Genomic DNA, 23,160 nt, shown 5'->3' with positions numbered 1-23,160 from the left:
CTTCAACTGAAATGTGTCTTCCGCATTTAACCCAACCCCTCTGAATCAGAGAGGTGCAGCCTTAATCGACATCCACGTCTTCAGCGCCTGGGGAACAGTGGTTTAACTGCCTTGCTCAGGGGCAGAACGACAGATTTTTACCTTGTCAGCTCGGGGATTCGATCCAGCAGCCTTTCGGTTACTGGCCCAACGCTCTAACCACTAGGCTACCTGCCCAATAGAAATTAATGATAAATAATGTATTGTGTCATTTTGGAGTAACTTTTATTGCAAATAAGAATAAAATGTTTCTAAACACTTCTACATTCATGTGGATGCTACCATGATCACGGATAGTCCTGAATTAATCTGAAGTGAGATAAGTGAGAAAGTTAGACACACAAATGTCATACCCCCAAATGCTAACCTCCCCTGTTATTGTAATGGTGAGAGGTTAGCATGGCTTTGGGGGTAAGATATTTGTGTGTCTAACTTTCTCACTCATCATTATTCACGATTCATTCTGGACTATCTGGTACTGTCAATCTTTAATCTGCATTGTTGGCAAAGGACCCGTAAGTAAGCATTTCACTGTTAGTTTACACCTGTTCTTTACGAAGCATGTGACAAATAAAATGTGATTTGATACGATGGTCCTTTAACATTAGCTAGCTACAGTAGCGCTCAGTGACAATGTTGTGTATTTCTTTTTTTTACCTGGTAAGTTGACTAGGAACACATTCTCATTTACAGCAACGACCTGTGGAATTGTTGCTATCGAAGTTCACATTATTGGTGGTCTTACTTTGATCATGAAATTAATTCAGCACCTCCTCACTTTGCATCTGTGCCTTCATGGGTATGATATTGCTTTAGTAGAGACTACCATCAGTTTGGAAACAATCTGTTCCTGTTCATTCTATATGACAATTCTTACTCAATCTTCACGCACTTCCACCTCTACTTTTGTAACATTGATCCCTTAAGTTTTCTGTGTTAAGTCTGTTACACTTCTCAGCTTTTGTAAGAGTGCTTTTTCTCTTGGAAAACTAAAAAGTGAAATGAAAACTCTTGAAACCTCGCTTGACCTCTAAATATAGTCACTCGGGAAATCCTATTTTTCAATATGGCCGTTGTATGGCAGCATTTCTAAGCAACGCCTCCCTTTTTATCTTTTATGGTTTCATAAATTCATACCGTTAAACATCAAAAAACCTCCACCAGCAAAAAGGAAATGACTAAATAAAAACACAGTGCCCTCCCAGCCAGTTAGTCAGTATTTTCCAAGGGTTTTATTTTTCAAAAATTCAACTGATAATGGTGCATTGGTAAATTTTCATAGGTTTATACCAATATTTTACTTCAATGCTGTTACTAGTGAGAGAAAAAAACATTCTACTGGTTAGTTCAAACATAATTAGGTTTGCTAGACATTTTTCAAAATGTTAAAGTAAAGATTCAAGGTTTAAAAAAAAAAGAAGAAAAAAAAAGGTGCCAATTCAAACTCAATAATGATGCTGTAATCTTGTCCGCTCATCAACTTCACTCTCTTAAAGCACATTGGTTAGTGTTCATCTCTTCCTATGATTGAGTTTTCGCCTCTTTTTCGGCTGTACCTGACACTTTATTGGTTATCTCATTTGTAAAGATTATTGGTCAGTACATGGAGCACTTTGGTGCATTAGCAATTTTAGCTTTACAAGAAGCATTAGAAAATGATTGTTCAACTAACCAATAGGTATTTACCGGTATTCGGAAAAGCCAGACACACCCACCATTTTAATTTCAATTGATATTTATCCTGCCAAACCAAATGTGCCTTGTACTAACATACAGCCCACCCCTTAAAAGCCCAATTATGTGCTACCGTACACTATAGCAGGGATGATCTATAAGTCAATAACAAGACAAGACTGAAATCTGTGCAATGTGGTTATAATTGATTGAGATGTCTGGGTGGAACTTGTGCAAACCAGCTATGTCATCTGCTAAGAACAGCACTTTTACCCTCCCTGAAGATATACTGCAACCATTTTACTAAAATGGACAGTTTGACTTATTAGTTTTTAGAATTTTTTTATTGATGTTGTACTTTAAAAAAAATGTTGATGGTGACACATACTGTAGATTACAACATTCTTGTTTTAACATAGATGACAAGATACTTGTCAATTGTACAATATTTATAGTTTAAGGAAATAATGTAAACAAATTTAGCATATTCTTCCACATTTAGGTTATTTTCCTCTCACGTCTCAATCTTTCAGTCACTACAATTAATGCGGTGCTATAGCCTTATTAGCCTCAGTTTATTAGCAATACGTTATCCATTCTTTTCTAGTTTTCATTCATTACCTATTGTCCTGGATTAATTTAGCTGCACATTTTGTGGCCTTTTCACTCACTGAATCAGTAAATGATCTTTCAGAATCCTAAAAGCCAGAATATTTCCATCTTGTTATCAAACAGATATATGTTCTCCTCAAACATCAATCGGTGGTTCACCATGCAAATGGTTTAATCTGCTTGTCACAATGAAGGTTCCGGGTGACTGACTTTAATAAGCCCTCAGCATATAGAGATCCAGGAATTTTCACACACCTTGTGCAACCCTTGTGTACATCAAAGGTCATGCTAATGTTATGGTGAATAAATGGATAATAAATATTTCTGAACGGTTTGTCTACTCCTTTGATAAAATGATACAACTTGGCCCCATTTTAAACTTAGTATTTTATAATAAGTCATGTTATGCCACTGTAGGAATAACTAAACAATAATGGTCATGTTTTCAAAGATTTCTCAACCTCTCTGACGTACAATACAGATGTCTAAGGCTGATAATAGATCAGTATCATTTGAGTTTGGATGCATTTCACGAGGCAAAACTTAGATGTTGAGGAGTAGTACATTTTCATCACAACCACACCACCACCTCACACCTACCACACTGTGTTTTGTCACAGAATAATAATATGGCTTTTTAGACTACTTCCCTGCCATAGCTGCCCCTTTTCGATGAGTTTAAAAATGTAATTATTTTGGATTGAAACAGGTCTTTAGTATATGCAATGCATTACCCAAAATGAATTACCCACTGGCAGTGTGCTCAATCACTTTTTTTTCTTTCAACACTCCAAGAAAAGGAAGGGTAATCAAAACCTTTTAACCTATTAGAGGGATGACTTTTACAATTGAATCACAGGGGACCACAGGTGAGATAACAAGTCATCCAAGCCCTCCTTGCCAGTGTGTGTTTCCCCCGTTCTCCATGTTATTTAATGTTTATCTGTTTTAAGAGGCACCACTTCAAGGCGCCCACTTCAAATGTATGTTTTAATAGCATTTAAGGATGTTTTTTTTTCTCTAATTCTTGGAAAAGCAAACTGGAGTGGGGGAAATTAAGGTGCATCTCGAAGGAAAACATAATAGAATTGATGAATGCCGTGCACTTGAAACTACTGATGTTCTGATGCCATTTAACGTTCTAGTGCATTAACGTCTCGAGTCATTACAACATTTAGGCTTTAGTGATTTGATCATGGTGCGTTTTTAACTGGAAGAATTACAGAAGTTTTCAGCCAAGGATTCTTAAGTTATTAGATACAAATGATCACCTCTGCATTAAGTATAGATTTTCTTCCCCCACGCACTTAAGACTGGAAGTTTGTCTTGTAAGAGGATGATAGCGAATTAAGCTCCATACTCCATTTGTCCAGCACTCTTTGATGGGCTAATTTTATAACAGCTGATTTGGTCATTCTCTGGAATTATCTAGAAAGTGGTCAGGTGGTCTTAATACTCAATGCAGGGAAGTTTTCAGAAGTGACTTTCAAACAAATCAATTTATACCATGTCTGGGTTTTAACAAATCTAGGCTACCACTTCTGTCTAGACTGAGTGAGAATGTTTGTTTGCTGTTGTATACAGTCATAAGATGGATAATCTTTGTATTCTTGAAGTTGAAATCCAACCTTTTCTACATTCTTTCTTTGTCTTCCACAGATTGCCACAGCTGTGAAATTTTTACAGAACCATAAAGTCCGTCAAAGTCCACTGGAAACCAGAAAAGTTTTCCTGAAGAAAAAAGGTGAGCGACGTTTGTGGCGCATGTTGTTTTTGATGTAAATACTAGTTAATTACTGTTGTAATACTGTATTGAAAATCCCCAGCAATGTCTCTCAAATGTGTTCAATACCATATGTAAATGCAAAAGCCTAATCAGTCCCAACAGGGCCTCTACAGTATATCCGTTTTATATGCATTGATGTCCACACAATCCATGTTGATGCTGAAGCCGGGAATCTGATGGACATTGGCCAGAGATGTTCATGCAATGTTCTTTTTTGGGGGGGGGGGTTGGTTGGCTTTTAGGGGTCAAAGGTCAAGGCCATAGCTCTTTGCCCCGGGCGTTGGATCGTGGTCGATTTTGCTGTGGAGTGCATGATTCAAGCTCTGTGGATAAATGACCCACCAGTCGGGGCGCTTCTTTGGGCTCAGGAAAATTAATATTGACAAACCCTCCTGCACTTTCAATGGAATTGTCAATGATATTACCTTTCAGCATTTTTAAGCCTTTTACTTAATTTAGCCGTTACCATAAATATGAGGTACGACATTAGAAGGTGGAATTAGGTAGGGAGAGGGAGTCCGTTTGCCGGCTCATCAGTTTCTTAGTACAATACATTATGATTATTAGATATGATCATATGTCTGTTTGTCTACTGTAAGAAATGTTATGCTCCCAGCGAACAGCATCAGCGAGTTGTCTTATCTCTCTTTTTAATATGCACTACCCCTAATCCATAGGTTACATATTTATATTTATTATGGATCCCCATTAGCTGCTGCCAAAGCAACAGCTACTGGGTCCAGCAAAATGTAGGCAGTTTATACAATTTTAAAAACATTACAATACATTCACAGATTTCACAACACACTGTGTGCCCTCAAGCCCCTACTCCACCACTACCTAATTTCTACAGTAGTAAATCCATGTGTATGTATAGTGTAGGTTGGAGTCATTAAAACTCGTTTTTCAACCACTCCACAAATGTCTTGTTATCAAACTATAGTTTTGGCAAGTCGGTCAGGACATCTACTTTGTGCATGACACAAGTCATTTTTCCAACAATTGTTTACAGACAGATTATTTCACTTATAATTCACTGTATCACAATTCCAGTGGGTCAGAAGTTTACATACAGTAAGTTGACTGTGCCTTTAAACAGCTTGGAATATTCCAGAAAATTATGTCATGGCTTTAGAAGCTTCTGATAGGCTAATTGACATCATTTGAGTCAATTGGAGGTGTACTTATGGATGTATTTCAAGGCCTACCTTCAAACTCAGTGCCTCTTTGCTTGACATCATGGGAAAATCAAACAATAGTACGCAAGTATAAACACCATGGGACCACACAGCCATCATACCGCTCAGGAAGGAGACGCGTTCTGTTTCCTAGAGATGAACGTACTTTGTTGCGAAAAGTGCCAATCAATCCCAGAACAACAGCAAAGGACCTTGTGAAGATGCTTGAGGAAACAGGTACAAAAGTATCTATATCCACAGTAAAATGAGTCCTATATCGACATAACCTGAAAGGCCGCTCAACAAGGAAGAAACCACTGCTCCAAAACCACCAGACTACGGTTTGCAACTGCACATGGGACAAAGATCGTACTTTTTGGAGAAATGTCCTCTGGTCTGATGAAACAAAAATAGAACTGTTTGGCCATAATGACCATCGTTATGTTTGGAGGAAAAAGGGGGAGGATTGTAAGCCTAAGAACACCATCCCAACTGTGAAGCACGGGGCGGCAGCATCATGTTGTGGTGGTGCTTTGCTGCAGGAGGGACTGGTGCACTTCACAAAGTACACTGACCCCAAGCATACTTCCAAAGTGGTGGCAAAATGGCTTAAGAACAACGAAGTCAAGGTATTGGAGTGGCCATCACAAAGCCCTGACCTCAAGAAGAACTGAAAAAGTGTGTGCAATCACCACTTTATTTTAATAATGTGATATGTCAGAATAATAGTAGAGAGAATGATTTTTTTCAGCTTTTATTTCTTTCATCACATTCCCAGTGGGTCTGAAGTGTACTTACACTCAATTAGTATTTGGTAGCATTGCCTTTAAATTGTTTAACTTGGGTCTAACATTTCGGGTAGCCTTCCACAAGCTTCCCACAATAAGTTGGGTGAATTTTGGCCCATTCCTCCTGACAGAGCTGGTGTAACTGAGTCAGGTTTGTAGGTCTCCTTGCTCGCACACGTTTTTTCAGTTCTGCCCACACATTTTCTATAGGATTGAGGTCAGGTCTTTGTGATGGCCACTCCAATACCTTGACTTTGTTGTCCTTAAGCCATTTTGCCACAATTTTGGAAGTATGCTTGGGGTCATTGTCCATTTGGAAGACCCATTTGCGACCAAGCCTTAACTTCCCGACTGATGTCTTGAGATGTTGCTTCAATATATCCACATCATTTTCCTATCTCATGATGCCATCTATTTTGTGAAGTGCACCAGTCCCTCCTGCAGCAAAGCACCCACACAACATGATGCTGCCACCCCTGTGCTTCACGGTTGGGATGGTGTTCTTCGGCTTGCTGTTCCCCCTTTTTCCCCCAAACATAACGATGGTCATTATGGCCAAACAGTTCTATTTTTGTTTCATCAGACCAGAGGACAATTCTCCAAAAAGTACGTTCTTTGTTTGCAGTTGCAAACCGTAGTCTGGCTTTTTTATAGCGGTTTTGGAGCGGTGGCTTCTTCCTTGCTGAGCGGCCTTTCAGGTTATGTCGATATAAGACTCATTTTACTGTGGATATAGATACTTTTGTACCCGTTTCCTCCAGCATCTTCACAAGGTCCTTTGCTGTTCTGGGGATGATTTGCACTTTTCGCACCAAAGTACGTTCATCTCTAGGAGACAGAACACGTCTCCTTCCTGGGCGGTATGACGGCTGCGTGGTCCCATGGTGTTTATACTTGCTTACTATTGTTTGTACAGATGAACGTGGTACCTTCAGGCTTTTGGAAATTGCTCCCAAGGATGAGCCAGACTTGTGGAGGTCTACAATTTATTTTCTGATGTCTTGGCTGATTTCTTTTGATTTTCCCATGATGTCAAGCAAAGAGGCACTGAGTTTGAAGGCAGGCCTTGAAATACATCCACTGGTACACCTCCAATTTACTCAAATGATGTCAATTAGGCTATCAGAAGCTTCTAAAGCCATGACATCATTTTCTGAAATTTTCCAAGCTGTTTAAAGGCACAGTCAACTTAGTGTGTGTAAACTTCTGACCCACTGGAATTGCGATACAGTGAAATAATCTGTCTGTAAACAATTGTTGGAAAAATTACTTGTGTCATGCACAAAGTAGATGTCCTAACCTACTTGCCAAAACTATAGTTTGTTAACATTTAATTTGTGGAGTGGTTGAAAAACAAGTTTTAATGACTCCAACCTAAGTGTATGTAAACTTCCGACTTCAACTGTAATTTATCTTTGTTGCAAAGTGTAGTTTCTTTTTATTTAGTTCAGTCACATGATTTCTTAATTTACAGTACGTTTGCCAATCAGTTGAGCTGCCAGACTTAAATACCATACCTTTTGTCTCATCTCTCTCAACAACACAATTTTTTAAGTCCTCATCAATCCAAGGGGATTTAACAGTCTTTACTGTCATTTTCTTAACGGGTGCGTGCTTATTAGTAACTGGAATAAGTAGTTTCATAAATGCGTCAAGTGCAGCATCTGTTTGCTCCTCATTGCGCAACACAGACCAGCAAATATTCTTTACATCATCACCATAGGAATCACTACAAAACGTCTTGTATGACCTCTTATACACTACATTAGGCCAAGCCTTTGGAACTTTGCTTTTCCTAGATATGGCTATTATATTATATTATTATGTAATATATTGTGATAACTACATCCTATGGATTTGAACACTGCTTTAAAGCAAATATCTGCAGAGTTAGTAAAGATGTGATCAATAAATGTTGAAGATTTAATTCCTGTGCTGTTTGTAACTACCCTGGTAGGTTGACTGACAACCTGAACCAGGTTGCAGGCACTGGTTACGGTTTGAAGTTTCTTTCTGAGTGGGCAGCTTGATGATAGCCAGTCAATATTTAAATCAACCAGAAAATACGAAAGACACCCCAACTTCACAAGCTGCACTGACTTTTTAATGATTGAGATGGCTTGGGCCCTTAAGTAGTTCATGAATTGTTGGCAGTGGCACCCAGGACATTGGCTTAGATTGTTCTACAACTGATCACAGCTTGTTTATGAGCCCATTTTCTTTATGAGCCCTCTTTTCAAAACAGTTGTTTACTTGGGGACTAATTCATAGTAAGAGCTCAGGGATTTGGCTTCTATCATTAGAGCAGCAAAGCAGTGAAAAGTGAGCCTAAAAGCTCCATGACCAGAGGTAACCCGAAACCAAATCCATTGTTGCCGGCTGCTACTACACACATCAGCAGGCTATAATGACTTCCAATATCTTTTGAAATGTACTTGCTTTGTGATTCTCATTAGCAGCAACTAAGGACTATTCTTAATCCAGTGCCATTTACTACACTCTTCATGAGAATAAATGTATCCACTTTCTTTTCTTCTTTGATATCCTTTGTTTGTTTGATGCTCGCACCAAAGATTTGTATAACTAACCCGAGATAGATGAGAGCCTGTCGTTTCCAATGGGAGCAAATGTATCATAGTGGGCAGAACAAGCAAGGAGGTAGGCAGTGCCAAGCACGAGCTAGTGCGATCCGATTGGCGCGTTCTAGCATTTATTTGAATATTTCCGTTAGGGAACACCTACTCTGTGAAGTGCACATGTGCAATAACTCAATTCGCTCTTACCCTTACACTCCTAAACAATGCAATTTTTTTGAAACTTTGGCAAAGGGTAAAGTCAAAATGCAGTCCACTGTTTTATATACACTACCCTTCAAAAGTTTGGGGTCACTTAGAAATGTCCTTGTTTTTGAAAGATTTTAAATTAACATCAAGTTGATCAGAAATACAGTGTAGACATTGTTAATGTTGTAAATGACTATTGTAGCTGGAAACGGCTTATTTTTTTAATGGAATATATACATAGGCGTACAGATGCCCATTATCAGCAACCATCACTCCTGTGTTCCAATGGCACGTTGTGTTAGCTAATCCAAGTTTATAATTTGAGAAGGCTAATTGATCATTTGAAAGCCCTTTTACAATTATGTTAGCACAGCTGAAAACTGTTGTGCTGATTTAAAGAAGCAATAAAACTGGCCTTCTTTGGACTAGTTGAGTATCTGGAGCATCAGCATTTGTGGGTTCGATTACAGGCTCAAAATGTCTAGAAACAAAGAACTTTCTTCTGAAACTCGTCAGTCTATTCTTGTTCTGAGAAATGAAGGCTATTCCATGCGAGAAATTGCCAAGAAAATGAAGATCTCGTACAACGCTGTGTACTACTCCCTTCACAGAACAGCGCAAACTGGCTCTAACCAGAATAGAAAGTGTGGGAGGCCCTGGTGCACAACTGAGCAAGAGGACGAGTACATTAGTGTATAGTTTGAGAAACAGACGCCTCACAAGTCCTCAACTGGCAGTTTCATTAAATAGTACCCGCAAAAAGCAGTGAAGAGACGACTCTGGGATGCTGGCCTTCTAGGCAGAGTAAAAAAAAAGAAAAAGCAATATCTCAGACTGGCCAGTAAATAGAAAAGATTAAGATGGGCAAAAGAACACAGACACTGGACAGAAGAATAAATAAGTGTTATGGACAAACAAATCTAATTTTGAGGTGTTCGGGTCACAAAGAAGAACATTCATGAGATGCAGAAAAAATGAAAAGATGCTGGAGGAGTGCTTGACGCCATCTGTCAAGCATGGTGGAGGCAATGTGATGGTCTGGGGGTGCTTTGGTGGTGGTAAAGTGAGAGATGTATGCAGGGTAAAAGGGATCTTGAAAAAGGAAGGCTGTCACTCCATTTTGCAACGCCATGCCATACCCTGTGGACAGCGCTTAATTGGAGCCAATTTCCTCCTACAACAGGACAATGACCCAAAGCACAGCTCCAAACTATGCAATAACTATTTAGGGAAGAAGCAGTCAGCTGGTATGCTGTCTATAATGGAGTGGCCAGCACAGTCACCGGATCTCAACCCTATTGAGTTGTTGTGGGAGCAGCTTGACCAGAGTTTGAAGGACACAATTATTTAAATAAAAAAACATTATTTATAACCTTGTCAACGTCTTGACTAAATTTCCTATTCATTTTGCATCTCATTTCATGGAAAACAAGCATATTTCTAACTGACCCCAAACTTTTGAACGGTAGTGAGTATATACAGTTGAAGTCGGAAGTTTACATACAGTTGTGGACAAAAGTTTTGAGAATGACACAAATATTAATTTTCACAAAGTCTGCTGCCCCAGTTTGTATGATGGCAATTTGCATATACTCCAGAATGTTATGAAGAGTGATCAGATGAATTGCAATTAATTGCAAAGTCCCTCTTTACCATGCAAATGAACTGAATCCCCCAAAAACATTTCCACTACATTTCAGCCCTGCCACAAAAGGACCAGCTGACATCATGTCAGTGATTCTCTCGTTAACACAGGTGTGAGTGTTGACGAGGACAAGGCTGGAGTTCACTCTGTCATGCTGATTGAGTTCGAATAACAGACTGGAAGCTTCAAAAGGAGGGTGGTGCTTGGAATCATTGTTCTTCCTCTGTCAATCATGGTTGCCTGCAAGGACACAGGTGCCGTCATCATTGCTTTGCACAAAAAGGGCTTCACAGGCAAGGATATTGCTGCTAGTAAGATTGCACCTAAATCAACCATTTATCGGATCATCAAGTACTTCAAGGAGAGCTGTTCAATTGTTGTGAAGAAGGCTTCAGGGCGCCCAAGAAAGTCCTGCAAGCGCCAGGACCGTCTCCTAAAGTTGATTCAGCTGCGGGATCGGGGCACCACCAGTACAGAGCTTGCTCAGGAATAGCAGCAGGCAGGTGTGAGTGAATCTGCACTCACAGTGAGGCGAAGACTTTTGGAGGATGGCCTGGTATCAAGAAGGGCAGCAAAGAAGCCACTTCTCTCCAGGAAAAACATCAGGGACAGACTGATATTCTGCAAAAGGTACAGGGATTGGACTGCTGAGGACTGGGGTAAAGTCATTTTCTCTGATGAATCCCCTTTCCGATTGTTTGGGGCATCCGGAAAAAAACTTGCCCGGAGAAGTCAAGGTGAGCGCTACTATCAGTTCTGTGTCATGCCAACAGTAAAGCAGCCTGAGATCATTCATGTGTGAGGTTGCTTCTCAACCAAGGGAGTGGGCTCACTCACAATTTTGCCTAAGAACACAGCCATGAATAAAGAATGGTACCAACACATCCTCCGAGAGCAACTTCTCCCAACCATCCAGGAACAGTTTGTTGATGAAAAATGCCTGTTCCAGCATGATGGAGTACCTTGCCATAAGGCAAAAGTGATAACTAAGTGGCTCGGGGAACAAAACATTGGTATTTTGGGTCCATGGCCAGGAAACTCCCCAAACCTTAATCCCATTGAGAACTTGTGGTCAATTCTCAAGAGGCGGGTGGACAAACAAAAACCCACAAATTCTGACAAACTCCAAGCATTGATTATGCAAGAATGGGCTGCCATCAGTCAGGATGTGGCCCAGAAGTTAATTGACAGCATGCCAGGGCAGATTGCAGAGGTCTTGAAAAAGAAGGGTCAACACTGCAAATATTGACTCTTTGCATCAACTTCATGTAATTGTCAATACAAGCCTTTGACACTTATGAAATGCTTGTAATTATACTTCAGTATTCCATAGTAACATCTGACAAAAATATTCTCAAAACTTTTGGCCACGACTGTACTATCCCCCATAGTACAAAGGTCAACCTATTCTATTCTGTGCAATAAATAAATGTTTGGGGGCAGGGTCATGGGCCTGGCCAATGGTAATGGTCGCTGACGTAACATTTTAGAGGCCCTCCAGTTGACTGCAGTGACCCATTTTTGCGGTTTTAAAACTAATTTCTTGCAATTCTACACATTTTGCCATGGGTCACATTATAAACATTGTAACAAAATCAAATGGGGCCCCATGGCATGACAAAAATACTCCTGAATGCATAGTTTTTATTTTATTTTAGATTCTCCTTGACTATTTAGCTTGTATTTTGGTGATTATTAGTTCTCAAATATGATCTTATTTAAAACATATATAGGTCCATTATCTTTTCTTCATACTTTATCTGGTTTTAGTCATTTAAGTACTGAAATAGTAAAGGCACATGGATCCACAAGAGATTGGGAGAAAACATAAAACACACAACCTGGCACGTTTCGTCTTTGGGCAAAATAGTCATTTGGACATGCTTGAGGGATGATGATCAAAATATAAACACATGTAAAATATTGGTCCCAAGTTTCATGAGCTGAAATAAAAGATCCCATAAATGTTGCATATGCACAATAAGCTTATTTCTCTCAAATGTATTTACATCCCTGTTAGTAAGCATTACGCCTTTGCCAAAATAATCCATCCATCTGACAGTAGTGGCATATCAATAAACTGATTAAACCGCATGATCATTACACAGGTGCACCTTGTGTTGGGGGCCATAAAAGGCCACTCTCAAATGTGCAGTTTTGCCACAACACAATGCCACAGATGTTTCAAGTTTTGAGGAAGCGTGCAATTGGCTTGCTGACTGCAGGAATGTCCTCCAGAGTTGTTTCCAGAAAATGCTATGTTCATTTCTCTACTATTAGCCGCCTACCAACTTCGTTTTAGAGAATTTGGCAGTACGTCCAACCGGCCTCACAACTGCAGACCATGTGTAATCACGCCAGTTCAGGACCTCCACAATCGGTTCTTCACCTGCGGGAACATATGACACCAGCCACCCGGACAGCTGATGAAACTGTGGGTTTGCACAACTGAAGAATTTCTGCACAAACTGTCAGAAACTGTCTCAGGGAAGCTCATCTGCGTGCTCGTCGTCCTCACCAGGGTCTTGACCTGACTGCAGTTTGGCGTCGTATATGACTTCAGTGGGAGATAATGCTCACCTTCAATAGCCACTGGCACACTGGAGAAGTGTGCTCTTTACGGTTGAATCCCAGTATCAACTGTACCTGGCAGATGGCAGACAGCATGTATGGCATCATGTGGTTGAGCGGTTTGCTGATGTCAACGTTGTGAACAGAGTACCCCATGGTGGCGATGGGGTTGTGGTATGTGCAGGCATAAACTACGGACAACGAACACAATTTCATTTTATCGATGGCAATTTGAATGCACAGAGATACCGTGAGGAGATCCTGAGGCCCATTGTCGTGCCATTCATCAGCCCCCATCAACTCTTGTTTCAGCATGATAACGCGCAGCCCCATATCGCAAGGATCTTTACACAATTCCTGGAAGCTGAAAATGTCCCAGTTCTTTCATTGCCTGCATGCTCGCCAGACATGTCACCCATTGTGCATGTTTGGGATGCTCTGGATTGACGTGTACGACAGCGTGTTCCAGTTCCCGCCAATATCTAGCAACTTCGCACAACCATTGAAGAGGAGTGTGGCCACAATCAACAGCTTAATGAGAAGGTGTCGCGCTGCGTTAGGCAAATTGTGGTCACACCAGATACTGACTGTTTTTCTGATCCACGCCCCTATCTTTTTAAAGGTACTGTATATGTGACCAACACATTCATATCTGTATTCCCAGTCATGTGAAAGCCATAGATTAGATCCTAATGAATTGATTTCAATTGCCTGATTTCCTTAAAATCTTTGAAATTGTTACATGTTGCGTTTATATTTCTGTTCAGTGTATATGGTAATGTTACCAACAGAGAGCACTTCAGCCAATTCACACCCCGACGGTAATATTGCTAAGCAGACATCAGTCGGTCCAGGTTCTTTTTCCCTGTGACCCCAAAATTGGATTGAAGCAAGTGTTGTTTTCTTTTGGTTTCTTTTCCCTGGACTGCCTTTGAGTAGCACCAGGTTACTATGATATTTGTAAATGTGCATGTTCTCAAATTGCCTTGTAAGCAAAAAGCCATTTCTACTGCGCTTCACCTTGAACAATGTAATTATGTCACAATGCTGTATCACTTTGTGAGCTCCTTGCATGTGTTGAAGGGTAGGAGGGAAACTAATATTCTAGACAAAGTGCTGACTAATCTTAAACCAATTTCAGTTTATTAAATTTCATATAAAATGTTCCTTTTTTCATGGTCCTGCTGAGTTCACTGAAGCAAGTTCACCTTGCCCTTATTCATGTTATTGCAGAAGACTTCCCAATGAGTTATGCCCATCATTCTCGCTCTTGTTAGATTTCTCACATATTTTGGGGGGTAGAGTTTCAGATAAAGAAAGCTCAGAGCCAGAAAGGTCCGCATCATAGGCTTACGTTTGATGATGTTGCCTGCATTATTTGCAAGACTCATTGATTAGGTATGCAGAATGCAGAGGTTATTAAAACCTTATCAACACAAGATAGAATTCTCATATTATTACAAAGTACATTTTCTTCAAGGGGTAAAATGTGTCTTTCATGTGATATGTCCTATTGTATATCAAATGGTTTGAAATAAGACTAAAACATATTTGAATCTCAAATCATTGTCATGCTGTTTTGAATCCTTTCCCATCATGATAGGGGGAAAGTAAACTGTACTAATTGTTCACTATTTTCTCTACTATTAGAATTTGAAATCATATCAAGAACATTTCTAAATGTCAATTGATGTTGATCTGGAATGTTCAGAAGAACAGACTCAATTCAAAGTCAGTGGGTTAGAATTTAGAATTCTCTTACAACATTTTAGCCACTGGTGCCTACTGGTAACATAACAATTAGCTAACAATTGGATAATGTGGCTTAAAGGCATATTTATAGTTTATGGTGATAGTTAACTTTTTTTAAAGTTGTATCTCTTATTTACCTAGGGTGTTGACTGACTTACTGTCGAAACCATTTTTACATTTGTTAGTTGGTTCAACAATGTCCAGAATCTCCTGGTTAGCATTTTTGGATAATGTAGCAATACTACTGGAAGTGGATTGCATCAGTTAGTGGTTCATTCAAAAGCGTGGAGAAACAGCTCTGCTTTCATTAGTAAGAAACGCAGAATTGACCCATTCCTGCTTTAATCATGCTTTTGAATGCCTCGCTAACTGGTACAATCCGTTTTCACTAGCATTGCTAAATAAAATAAAAAATGCTAATCAGATTATTCTGGATTTTGCTAAATAACCAGCTAACAGATATGACGGTTCGGTTGAAAAGACAACATCCCAGGTAAGTCAGAAGCAAGCTAATGATTTTTTTTTTTTTAAGGGATCGGCAGGTAGCCTAGTGGTTAGGGCGTAGTAACTGAAAGGTTGCAAGATCGAATCCCTGAGCTGACAAGGTAAAAATCTGTCGTTCTGCCCCTGAATAAGGCAGTTATCTCACTGTTCCTAGGCCGTCATTGAAAATAAGAATTTGTTCTTAACTGACTTGCCTAGTTAAATAAAGGTAAATTGTTCATTGACATTTTTTATCTTAGTTATGTTCAGTTAGAGAATATACTTTCATAATAACTGTATATTCTTATTAAAGGTGTTTGTCACTTATTCTGCTAAAAAAACTATTCACGAACAGGCCTACATTCACATGTAAGAGCAGCATTGAAATGAGTCAAACCCTATTTCATTTGCAGAAGGCCACACCCCATACCAATGAATGTGGTGACTATTGGCCCGTTGTCTGTCTCATCCTTTACGAGCAAAGGCAAACATGATGATGGACACGATGACAGTCCAATAGTCACTGCCTCCTCCTCTCTCCATGTATCCACAGCCTACCAAACACTTCTCTCAACCTTTTGACCCTGGAACTCAATTACCTCCTCCCTTCTGCTATGAGCACAAATATATGTCACTCTTAATTTCTAATAGAGTTTAATGTCATATTTATGTAAATACTTCCCGATTTTACTCTATATTAACAGGCAGAAATGTCAAAGCACACATAAAATGAAACAATACCATCACCCGGTAGAGTGGAATTTAAATTGGATTCCTCTCTCTGCCAGTACTTATGCTGGCCAGCTGATGAAGGGGAAAACAGGGCACACGTTGATTGCATGTTGCAGATTCTTTACACAATAATCTCGCCTCCACATTATTATTTCCTTTCAGATTTGTGCCCTAATCTACGCTGAAGGATGCCTCTTGTTATTTCTCAGCTTTTTTTCCCCCAAGGAGATCCTAATAATGTGGTCTATTTCAATATGCATAGAAAAAAATGTCATTTTGTGTTTTGCATACGGTCAATGTCACTGAATGAATGGGAAATGTGCTGAAGTATTTCTCACAGCCCCGATATGACTCTTCGATTAATAAAGTATCTAAAATATCTTATTCTAGGAGATGTTAGAAACTTAGACACTCCAGAACTAGTAAAAATAGGTATTTTTAGATCAATATGTAATTATGCATGTTCGCTGAAGGCTATGTGTCAGGTAGTTGACTTGTTTTGAGATCTTGAACGTTAAACCTACAGCATGCACAGAGGGGTATTTACAAAAGGATCCTTTCCACCTTCGTTTGACTTGATATAGTGAATAATAGACCACTCATGTTGTCCCTACTTACATGCAAAATAAGGGATATAATCAGTGCCAAGCTATATAGTGCCATAAACAGTACATAGGCTTAACGACCCCCCCTTTGGGTCAATATGAATAAGTCCACATAGTCCGCATCAATGGTTGTTTTTCCAATCACAGCAGGCACGATTTGGGGGAAATTGCCATCTAAAAGTTATGTTTTCTCTTTTGTAATGAGTTGTAATGTATTCCTGACTCATATTGGCTGTTGCGCTATCTAGGCCCCACAATTAACAGTTGCAGCACCTGAAGAGCTCTGTGCCTCATTTTGGCACGACGATTTTCCCTTTGCAACTAGCAAGTGCACACGTAGGCTACATGTAATGACAAAAATAATCTAATTTCGGCAACAGTGAAAGCACCCCTTAGCCTTTTTTCGACATGTTTTGAAAGCAGGCCTTTAGCTGAGACTGATACATGTCCAGAAGGGAAGCAGTAACTGCCCTGATTACGTTGCAAAATGACTGGTAGACTGGGGATATGTCTACTGTGGCATCATATTCAGAATAATCATATAGACTTTTTAAAATAAGGGTGTTAAAAAAAACAGTTATTTTTATTCTGAAAATAAGCTTCCAGTAGTTGTTTGGCTCAATAAGCTGAAGAAGTAATACAGCAGGTAAGTATATATAATAGGTTTCACCCTGAGTAGTGGGCCATTGATAGAGGGTCATGGGGAACATAGGATTACCATTTGATTACCATTATTGATATGAAGGGTAAGGATAAGGTTCATCATTCCAGATATTAATAGGATGTTGTTTGCAAGTGGGGTTATGCGACTCACCTCTCGGACAAAAATGGCAATGACCAAGGCCTGCATAGAAGGTAAAGGGATTGATGTGGTTATAAATTACTCCACGGCGCCACCTAGCCCCGGCTCTCTCCCACTTTGTCATCAGTACAAGGCGATAAAGCAGGGAAATGAGAGGAGAGTCTTCTTTTTTAATACATAAATGAATAAGCTATGAGAGTGGTCATTATTTAGGGCATGCCATTTTCAAGCAGCAATAGTGCCATTCTCGGGGACACCAAATGACATGACTAGAATCTCCTCCAGCACAGCATGAGAAACAGGTTAAAGTTGCACTCCGGCTTTCAATAACCCATTGACCTCCATCTATTTATGACCCCTGACATATATTTAAAAAGATTCATATTCATAATATAAGTAATTTTCATTCAAGGGCAACTTAATAATTCACCTTGTAGGACAGTAAAAAAGCATTCACCTTTTAGCACCCAAAATATTTTAGTAAGCAATTTTTATAATTGGCTGTCCGGGCCGGGTCTTAACCCATAAAGTTCAGATGTGCCAGAATTGGAGAAATGTGTTTTATGGTGGCTGGGCCTCGCCGCCTCCTTTGCCCTTAAAAAAATGCCCTGAGAATAAGAGCCTACTGAAAATAGAGGCGTAAATAATGTGACGAGCAATGGGTTTTCCTTTAAATAAATACCGATCAGGTTTATGTTGAAAGACAATAGAAAACGTAGGCCAGATATGCGGTTTACAGTATTTATAGCTGTAATATCGAGGTGCCAGCACCGTAATTTCATGCCCCAATGAGAATGGCAAGGTCACAGCAAATGCTTCGGCTGAGCATCTGCTAATACGGCGACTCATAAACAGGCGCGGCGTGTATCAGGTGCACCAAATACAGTATAATGAAATACAGAATAGCTTTCCATTATTGTTCTTTTTTACGGTGTCGTCATTAGATGTAATTTATGTCTTAAAAAATTCATCTCCTCGCCAGGTCGATCCGAAATGGGGGTCCAGGGGTCATTCCACAGGTTTGGAAACCCATAATAAATTTCCGCAAGCCTTTTTTGTAGGCTTTTCCTTTTATATGTAAAAATCTGTTTCACCTTGTTCTCTCTTTTCTAAATGGATATGAGGTGTCTTTCATTTGTTGTTGCCTTTTTCTGTACAATCAACGGATCACAGCACACAATAGTGGAGCAAGCTTTAATTCGACAAGAAAACCAAACAGCTTTATGAATTTCCATGCATTTTATTTTGATGTAAAGTAAATAAGCCCTTTCATAGTGCTGCGCACACAACAACATTAAAGAGGTCCAACACCATTAACATGCACATATTTTTAAGAGGACATTTTATAGAAGTTATTTTGGAGAAACTCTACATTTCAAGGTGAAAAGGGAAAATGGGAACCTCTCCCAGGGTACTAAAACATGTTTTTTTCATTCTATGGTGAAATGGAGATATGGGCTTGTGCCCCAAATGGCACCCTGTTCCCTATATACAGTATAGTGCACTACTTTTGACCAGGGCCTGTAGGGACCCAGGTCAAAACTAGTGCATAGGGTGCCATTCAGGATGCTGCCCTTGCTTGTCTCACTCAATAATCTGCCACCGTTGTGTCTGCTGTGGTCAGATGAATCCGGAGTTCAGGGACACATTATTGCTTATTGGACAGTGCAGCCTGACTGCACGAGCTCAGCACATGGCGGTGGCCACTTCCTGGCACTCAGGGCCCGCCATTGACGACAGGCTGGCCAATATTTGCCTTAAATTATTCAACAATTTTCATGGCCATTTGAAGCCCTTGGAGCATTTAAATACTGTAGGTGCCTCTCAGCATCACACATGTTGATTCTCCAAAAACTTTTAGAGCCCCTCATGATGATGTCAAAAAGAGGGCTAGATTGTGGTTGATTCTTGTTCATCAAGATGGGTTTGTAGATGGGCAGTAAATGCTCATTTGACACCTTTTGGGACCGCAATTATGAGTCTTCTGCATCACACTCACACAGGTACTTGGGTGACACAATGTTTCTCAAACGATTTGGTTAACAGGCAGTCATTGCTTTCTCATTTCATATACATTTAATAGAAGAAATGGTGTGTGTGTGTTAATGTCACACAACACATGTTGATATTGTAATGATTAGCTCCACATGGATTTCAGACTCTGATGTGTATACAGATGGCTCAACAAATCGCTTCTTCTCATCTCTCAACCCTCTTCTCATCTCTCCACCATTCCCACAGCCCTGTATAGTACAGCAAATAAGAATAGCAGTCTCAATTGAAGCACACCTCATCCCCCTTGGCTCTCTTGCAACTCAGTTGTGCATACCAAATGGCATCCTATTCCCTATTTAGTGCACTTCTTTTGACCAGCGCCCTAAACATAATGCACTAAATAGGAAATAGGGTGCCATTTGGGATGACACAGCACTGCAGGGAGGCCTGCTGTGTGGAGTAGAATGGTCCAAAGCCCAGGGGAATGGCCCAAGTTAAAAGGCCATCTCAGCAATGGGGATTTTCTGTCAGAAGGCAGGAGGAAGGGAAACCCAGGAAGCCCAGTAGCACACTCAGGGAAATCACATGGGGAAATGGAGGTAAAATGGTAGCAGGAGCTAACCGGTGATGCTACACATTGCAATACTGAGGAAAGCGCCTTATGGTCCACACCTTAGCCCTTATACCTCTCCCCAGCAACAAGCCTCAATGGAGCCAGCTGATTGGAAGTGTTTAAAGTCGTGTTCAGTAGGGAGGAAAAGTTTTGAAATTGGGAGGTACTTAACTGAACGTATCTAATAAGAGATGCTTGTTTTCGTTTTCTGCGGCAAAGTGTTTTGCTACAGTATGTACTACTGAACATGACCCTGTTCTTTTGTCTAGTGAGTCACGTCAGTATATTTGTTTTTAGTTCTCCACTGTTGTGTTTTGGTTGATCTTGGAATGAACAACGCCAGCCTTTTTTCAGACGCTCATTGAAAGTTGTAATTATTCGTCTTTGTTTAGATTATGATGCTCATTAAAGACGAGACACATACCCATGGAAGCATATGACAACGGAAATAAAATCCTTTCAGTCCACAAAATAAAATAAGACTCCCCCCAGCCCCCTCCCATTCTCCATTAGGGAGCTCTTTGCAATTTAATCATCACTAAAATCATTAAAAAAGATCTGAAGATTAAGTTATATTGGCATTTGCAAAATTATGTAATACATTTACATCACAATGAGGAAATTAAAATAATGCATTTCTCTGTCTGGGGTGTATGAGATCTCCACCTGGGAAATATAACTGGAGAAGTGGACAGACTGATTTTCTTTGCCTTTGGTGGCCGTTAGTGAGAACGGGGTTTCAGCTTTCTTTGTTTGATTCTGCTCTGCTGTCTGCTGTAGGCAGATGTCTGGGTAACTGAAGAGCTGCTGTCCAATGCCTGATTCACACTATAGGGTGTACCCTAACCGTACTGTGCTAGCTAAGATATTTTATTTTCACATGATTCTTTACTGCACAATTCCAGCTACCATGGTGGAAGCATAACCAAGCCAGCCCAGAGCCCTGTACTACAAATCAGGTTTGAAGAGTTAACCCTTTACTCTTTTGGGAATTGGCCTACATGGACAGTGCCAAATTTAAATGTTTCTAACAGAATAAATATAAAAAGTATATGCATAACCATGGTAGCAATTGAAAGAGAACACTTTGGAGATTATGGGGAAATTATCAGTTCCTAAGTAATTCAATGCACTTTTATGACTCAAAGAAAGAGTCTTAAATTATTCAGTGTTTTTTTTTTTTGCTCTCCTAGCTGTGGCGTTGAGGAACTGAAGCAAGCACACTTATAGTTTTTTTGTTTGGAACATAGCCATGCCTCCCCACCATCACACAATAACTGTTGTTGTTTACGCAATCCAAATACACTATAAATCGCAATCTGGGTCAGGTGGGCATCATTTGAAAGCTTATTCTATTGCCAACATGACTAGCTAAGTCATAAAATGCGACCTTACAGTGTTAGGCTTTCACAAGGCACTTCAGGAAAAAACTATTTGTAATTTGGGAGTCATGAGTGCATTCAAGTGCGGGTTCTGTGGTAAATTTGGCAGGAACTGGAACAAGCTGTTGGACACGTTGATCCAGAGCATCCCAAACATGCTCAATGGGTGACATGTCTGGTGAGTATGCAGGTCATGGAAGGACTGAGACATTTTCAGCTTCCAGGAATTGTGTACAGATCCTTGCGACATGGGGCAGTCCATTACCCTGCTGAAACATGAGGTGATGGCGGTGGATGAATGGCCTGCCCATACCATAGCCCCACCGCCACCATGGGGCACTCTGTTCACAAAGTTGACATCAGCAAACTGCTAGCCCACACATCGCCACACAGTTAAATAAATTAAATAAAAATACACGTGGTCTGCGGTTGTGAGGCCGGTTGAACGTACTGACAAATTCTCTAAAATGACATTGGAGGCGGCTTATGGTAGAGAAATTAACATTAAATTCTCTGCTGTATATTCCTGCAGTCAGCATGTCAATTGCACGCTCCCTCAAAACTTGAGACATCTGTAGCGTTGTGTGACTAAACTGCACATTTTAGTGGCCTTTTATTGTCCCCAGCACAAGGTGCACCTGTGTAATAATCATGCTGTTTAATCACACCAGTCAGGTAGATGGATTATCTTGGCAAAGGAGAAATGCTCACTAACAGTATTGTAAACACATTTGTGCACAAAATTTGAGCGAAATAAGCTTTTTATGCATATAGGACATTTCTGGGATCTTTTATTTCAGGTCATGAAACATGTTCTATTTATGCGCTTATCGGTGACCAAATCTTCAATTTCCAACCCCTATGCGGACTGACCGGGGCTGTGAGTGTAAAGGGCTACTGAGCGAGGTAACTTTGGTCAACTCTGAGTTCAACCAGTCACATGAATGTTGCTCTTCATTTGGCCAGGTACATTTCTATGGCAACGAAGCGTTGGCTAACTCCGGGCAAACTCCATTCATCCTGAATGAAGTGTCTGAGCCGTGAGTTGAAGACCAATGGAATCAGATTCCCTCCCTCTTACAAAGATTGCGTCATCATTCCTTTCATTTGAGGAAGACGAAAATATTTTAATAATCAAATGTTTTTTGTGTTAAAAAATAGTAATATTAAAATACCTATCACATTACACATTTAGTAATGACCGGATGCATTTGAAGCTTCACGCACAGTAAAACTTTTGTATGACATCATATATTTATTTTATTGATAGGAGTGGGGGGAAAAAGGTGCTTGTGCATTGATAAGCACACCAAAGACGGCATTAACGATATGTAATAAAAGAAAGACAGCGCTTCTAATAGCCTATTTCACACCATAGCCTGCTGAATTTGCAAGATAACTTTTCTTTCATTTTGATGAAACCCTGTGTGGTATATGTCTGTTCTGTTCCAGGTTTGACTGATAAGGAGATTGAGCTTGCCATCCAGCGCTCGGGCAGTACTGACGAGCCCCTGGCCCTTACCCCTGTGGGACCCCAGTACCCTCTCCTTGCCCCCCAGCTGGCACCTATACCCTACAGTGAGTACACCATCCCCTCCATGCACACACACGCGCACACACATATATACAGTTGAAGTCGGAAGTTTACATACACTTTGGTTGGAGTCATTAAAACTCGTTTTTCAACCACTCCACAATATTCTTGTTAAAAAACTATAGT

The 23,160-nt window shown here is 40.1% G+C and overlaps 1 protein-coding gene across 1 annotated transcript in view; it reads left to right on the top strand.

The window, feature by feature from the left end:
- Positions 1–23,160, top strand: part of pex14 (peroxisomal biogenesis factor 14) — a 105,030-nt gene that overhangs the window by 46,167 nt on the left and 35,703 nt on the right. Inside the window, exons 3-4 of the mRNA XM_039008280.1 lie at positions 3,985–4,069; positions 22,893–23,018. Coding sequence (XP_038864208.1) covers positions 3,985–4,069; positions 22,893–23,018 — 211 coding nt within the window. The remainder of the gene's footprint in view (positions 1–3,984; positions 4,070–22,892; positions 23,019–23,160) is intronic.

This window comes from Salvelinus namaycush, chromosome 14, assembly GCF_016432855.1.
Source record: "Salvelinus namaycush isolate Seneca chromosome 14, SaNama_1.0, whole genome shotgun sequence".
Taxonomy (NCBI): Eukaryota; Metazoa; Chordata; class Actinopteri; order Salmoniformes; family Salmonidae; genus Salvelinus; species Salvelinus namaycush.
This window is presented reverse-complemented; position numbering and strand designations above follow the sequence as displayed.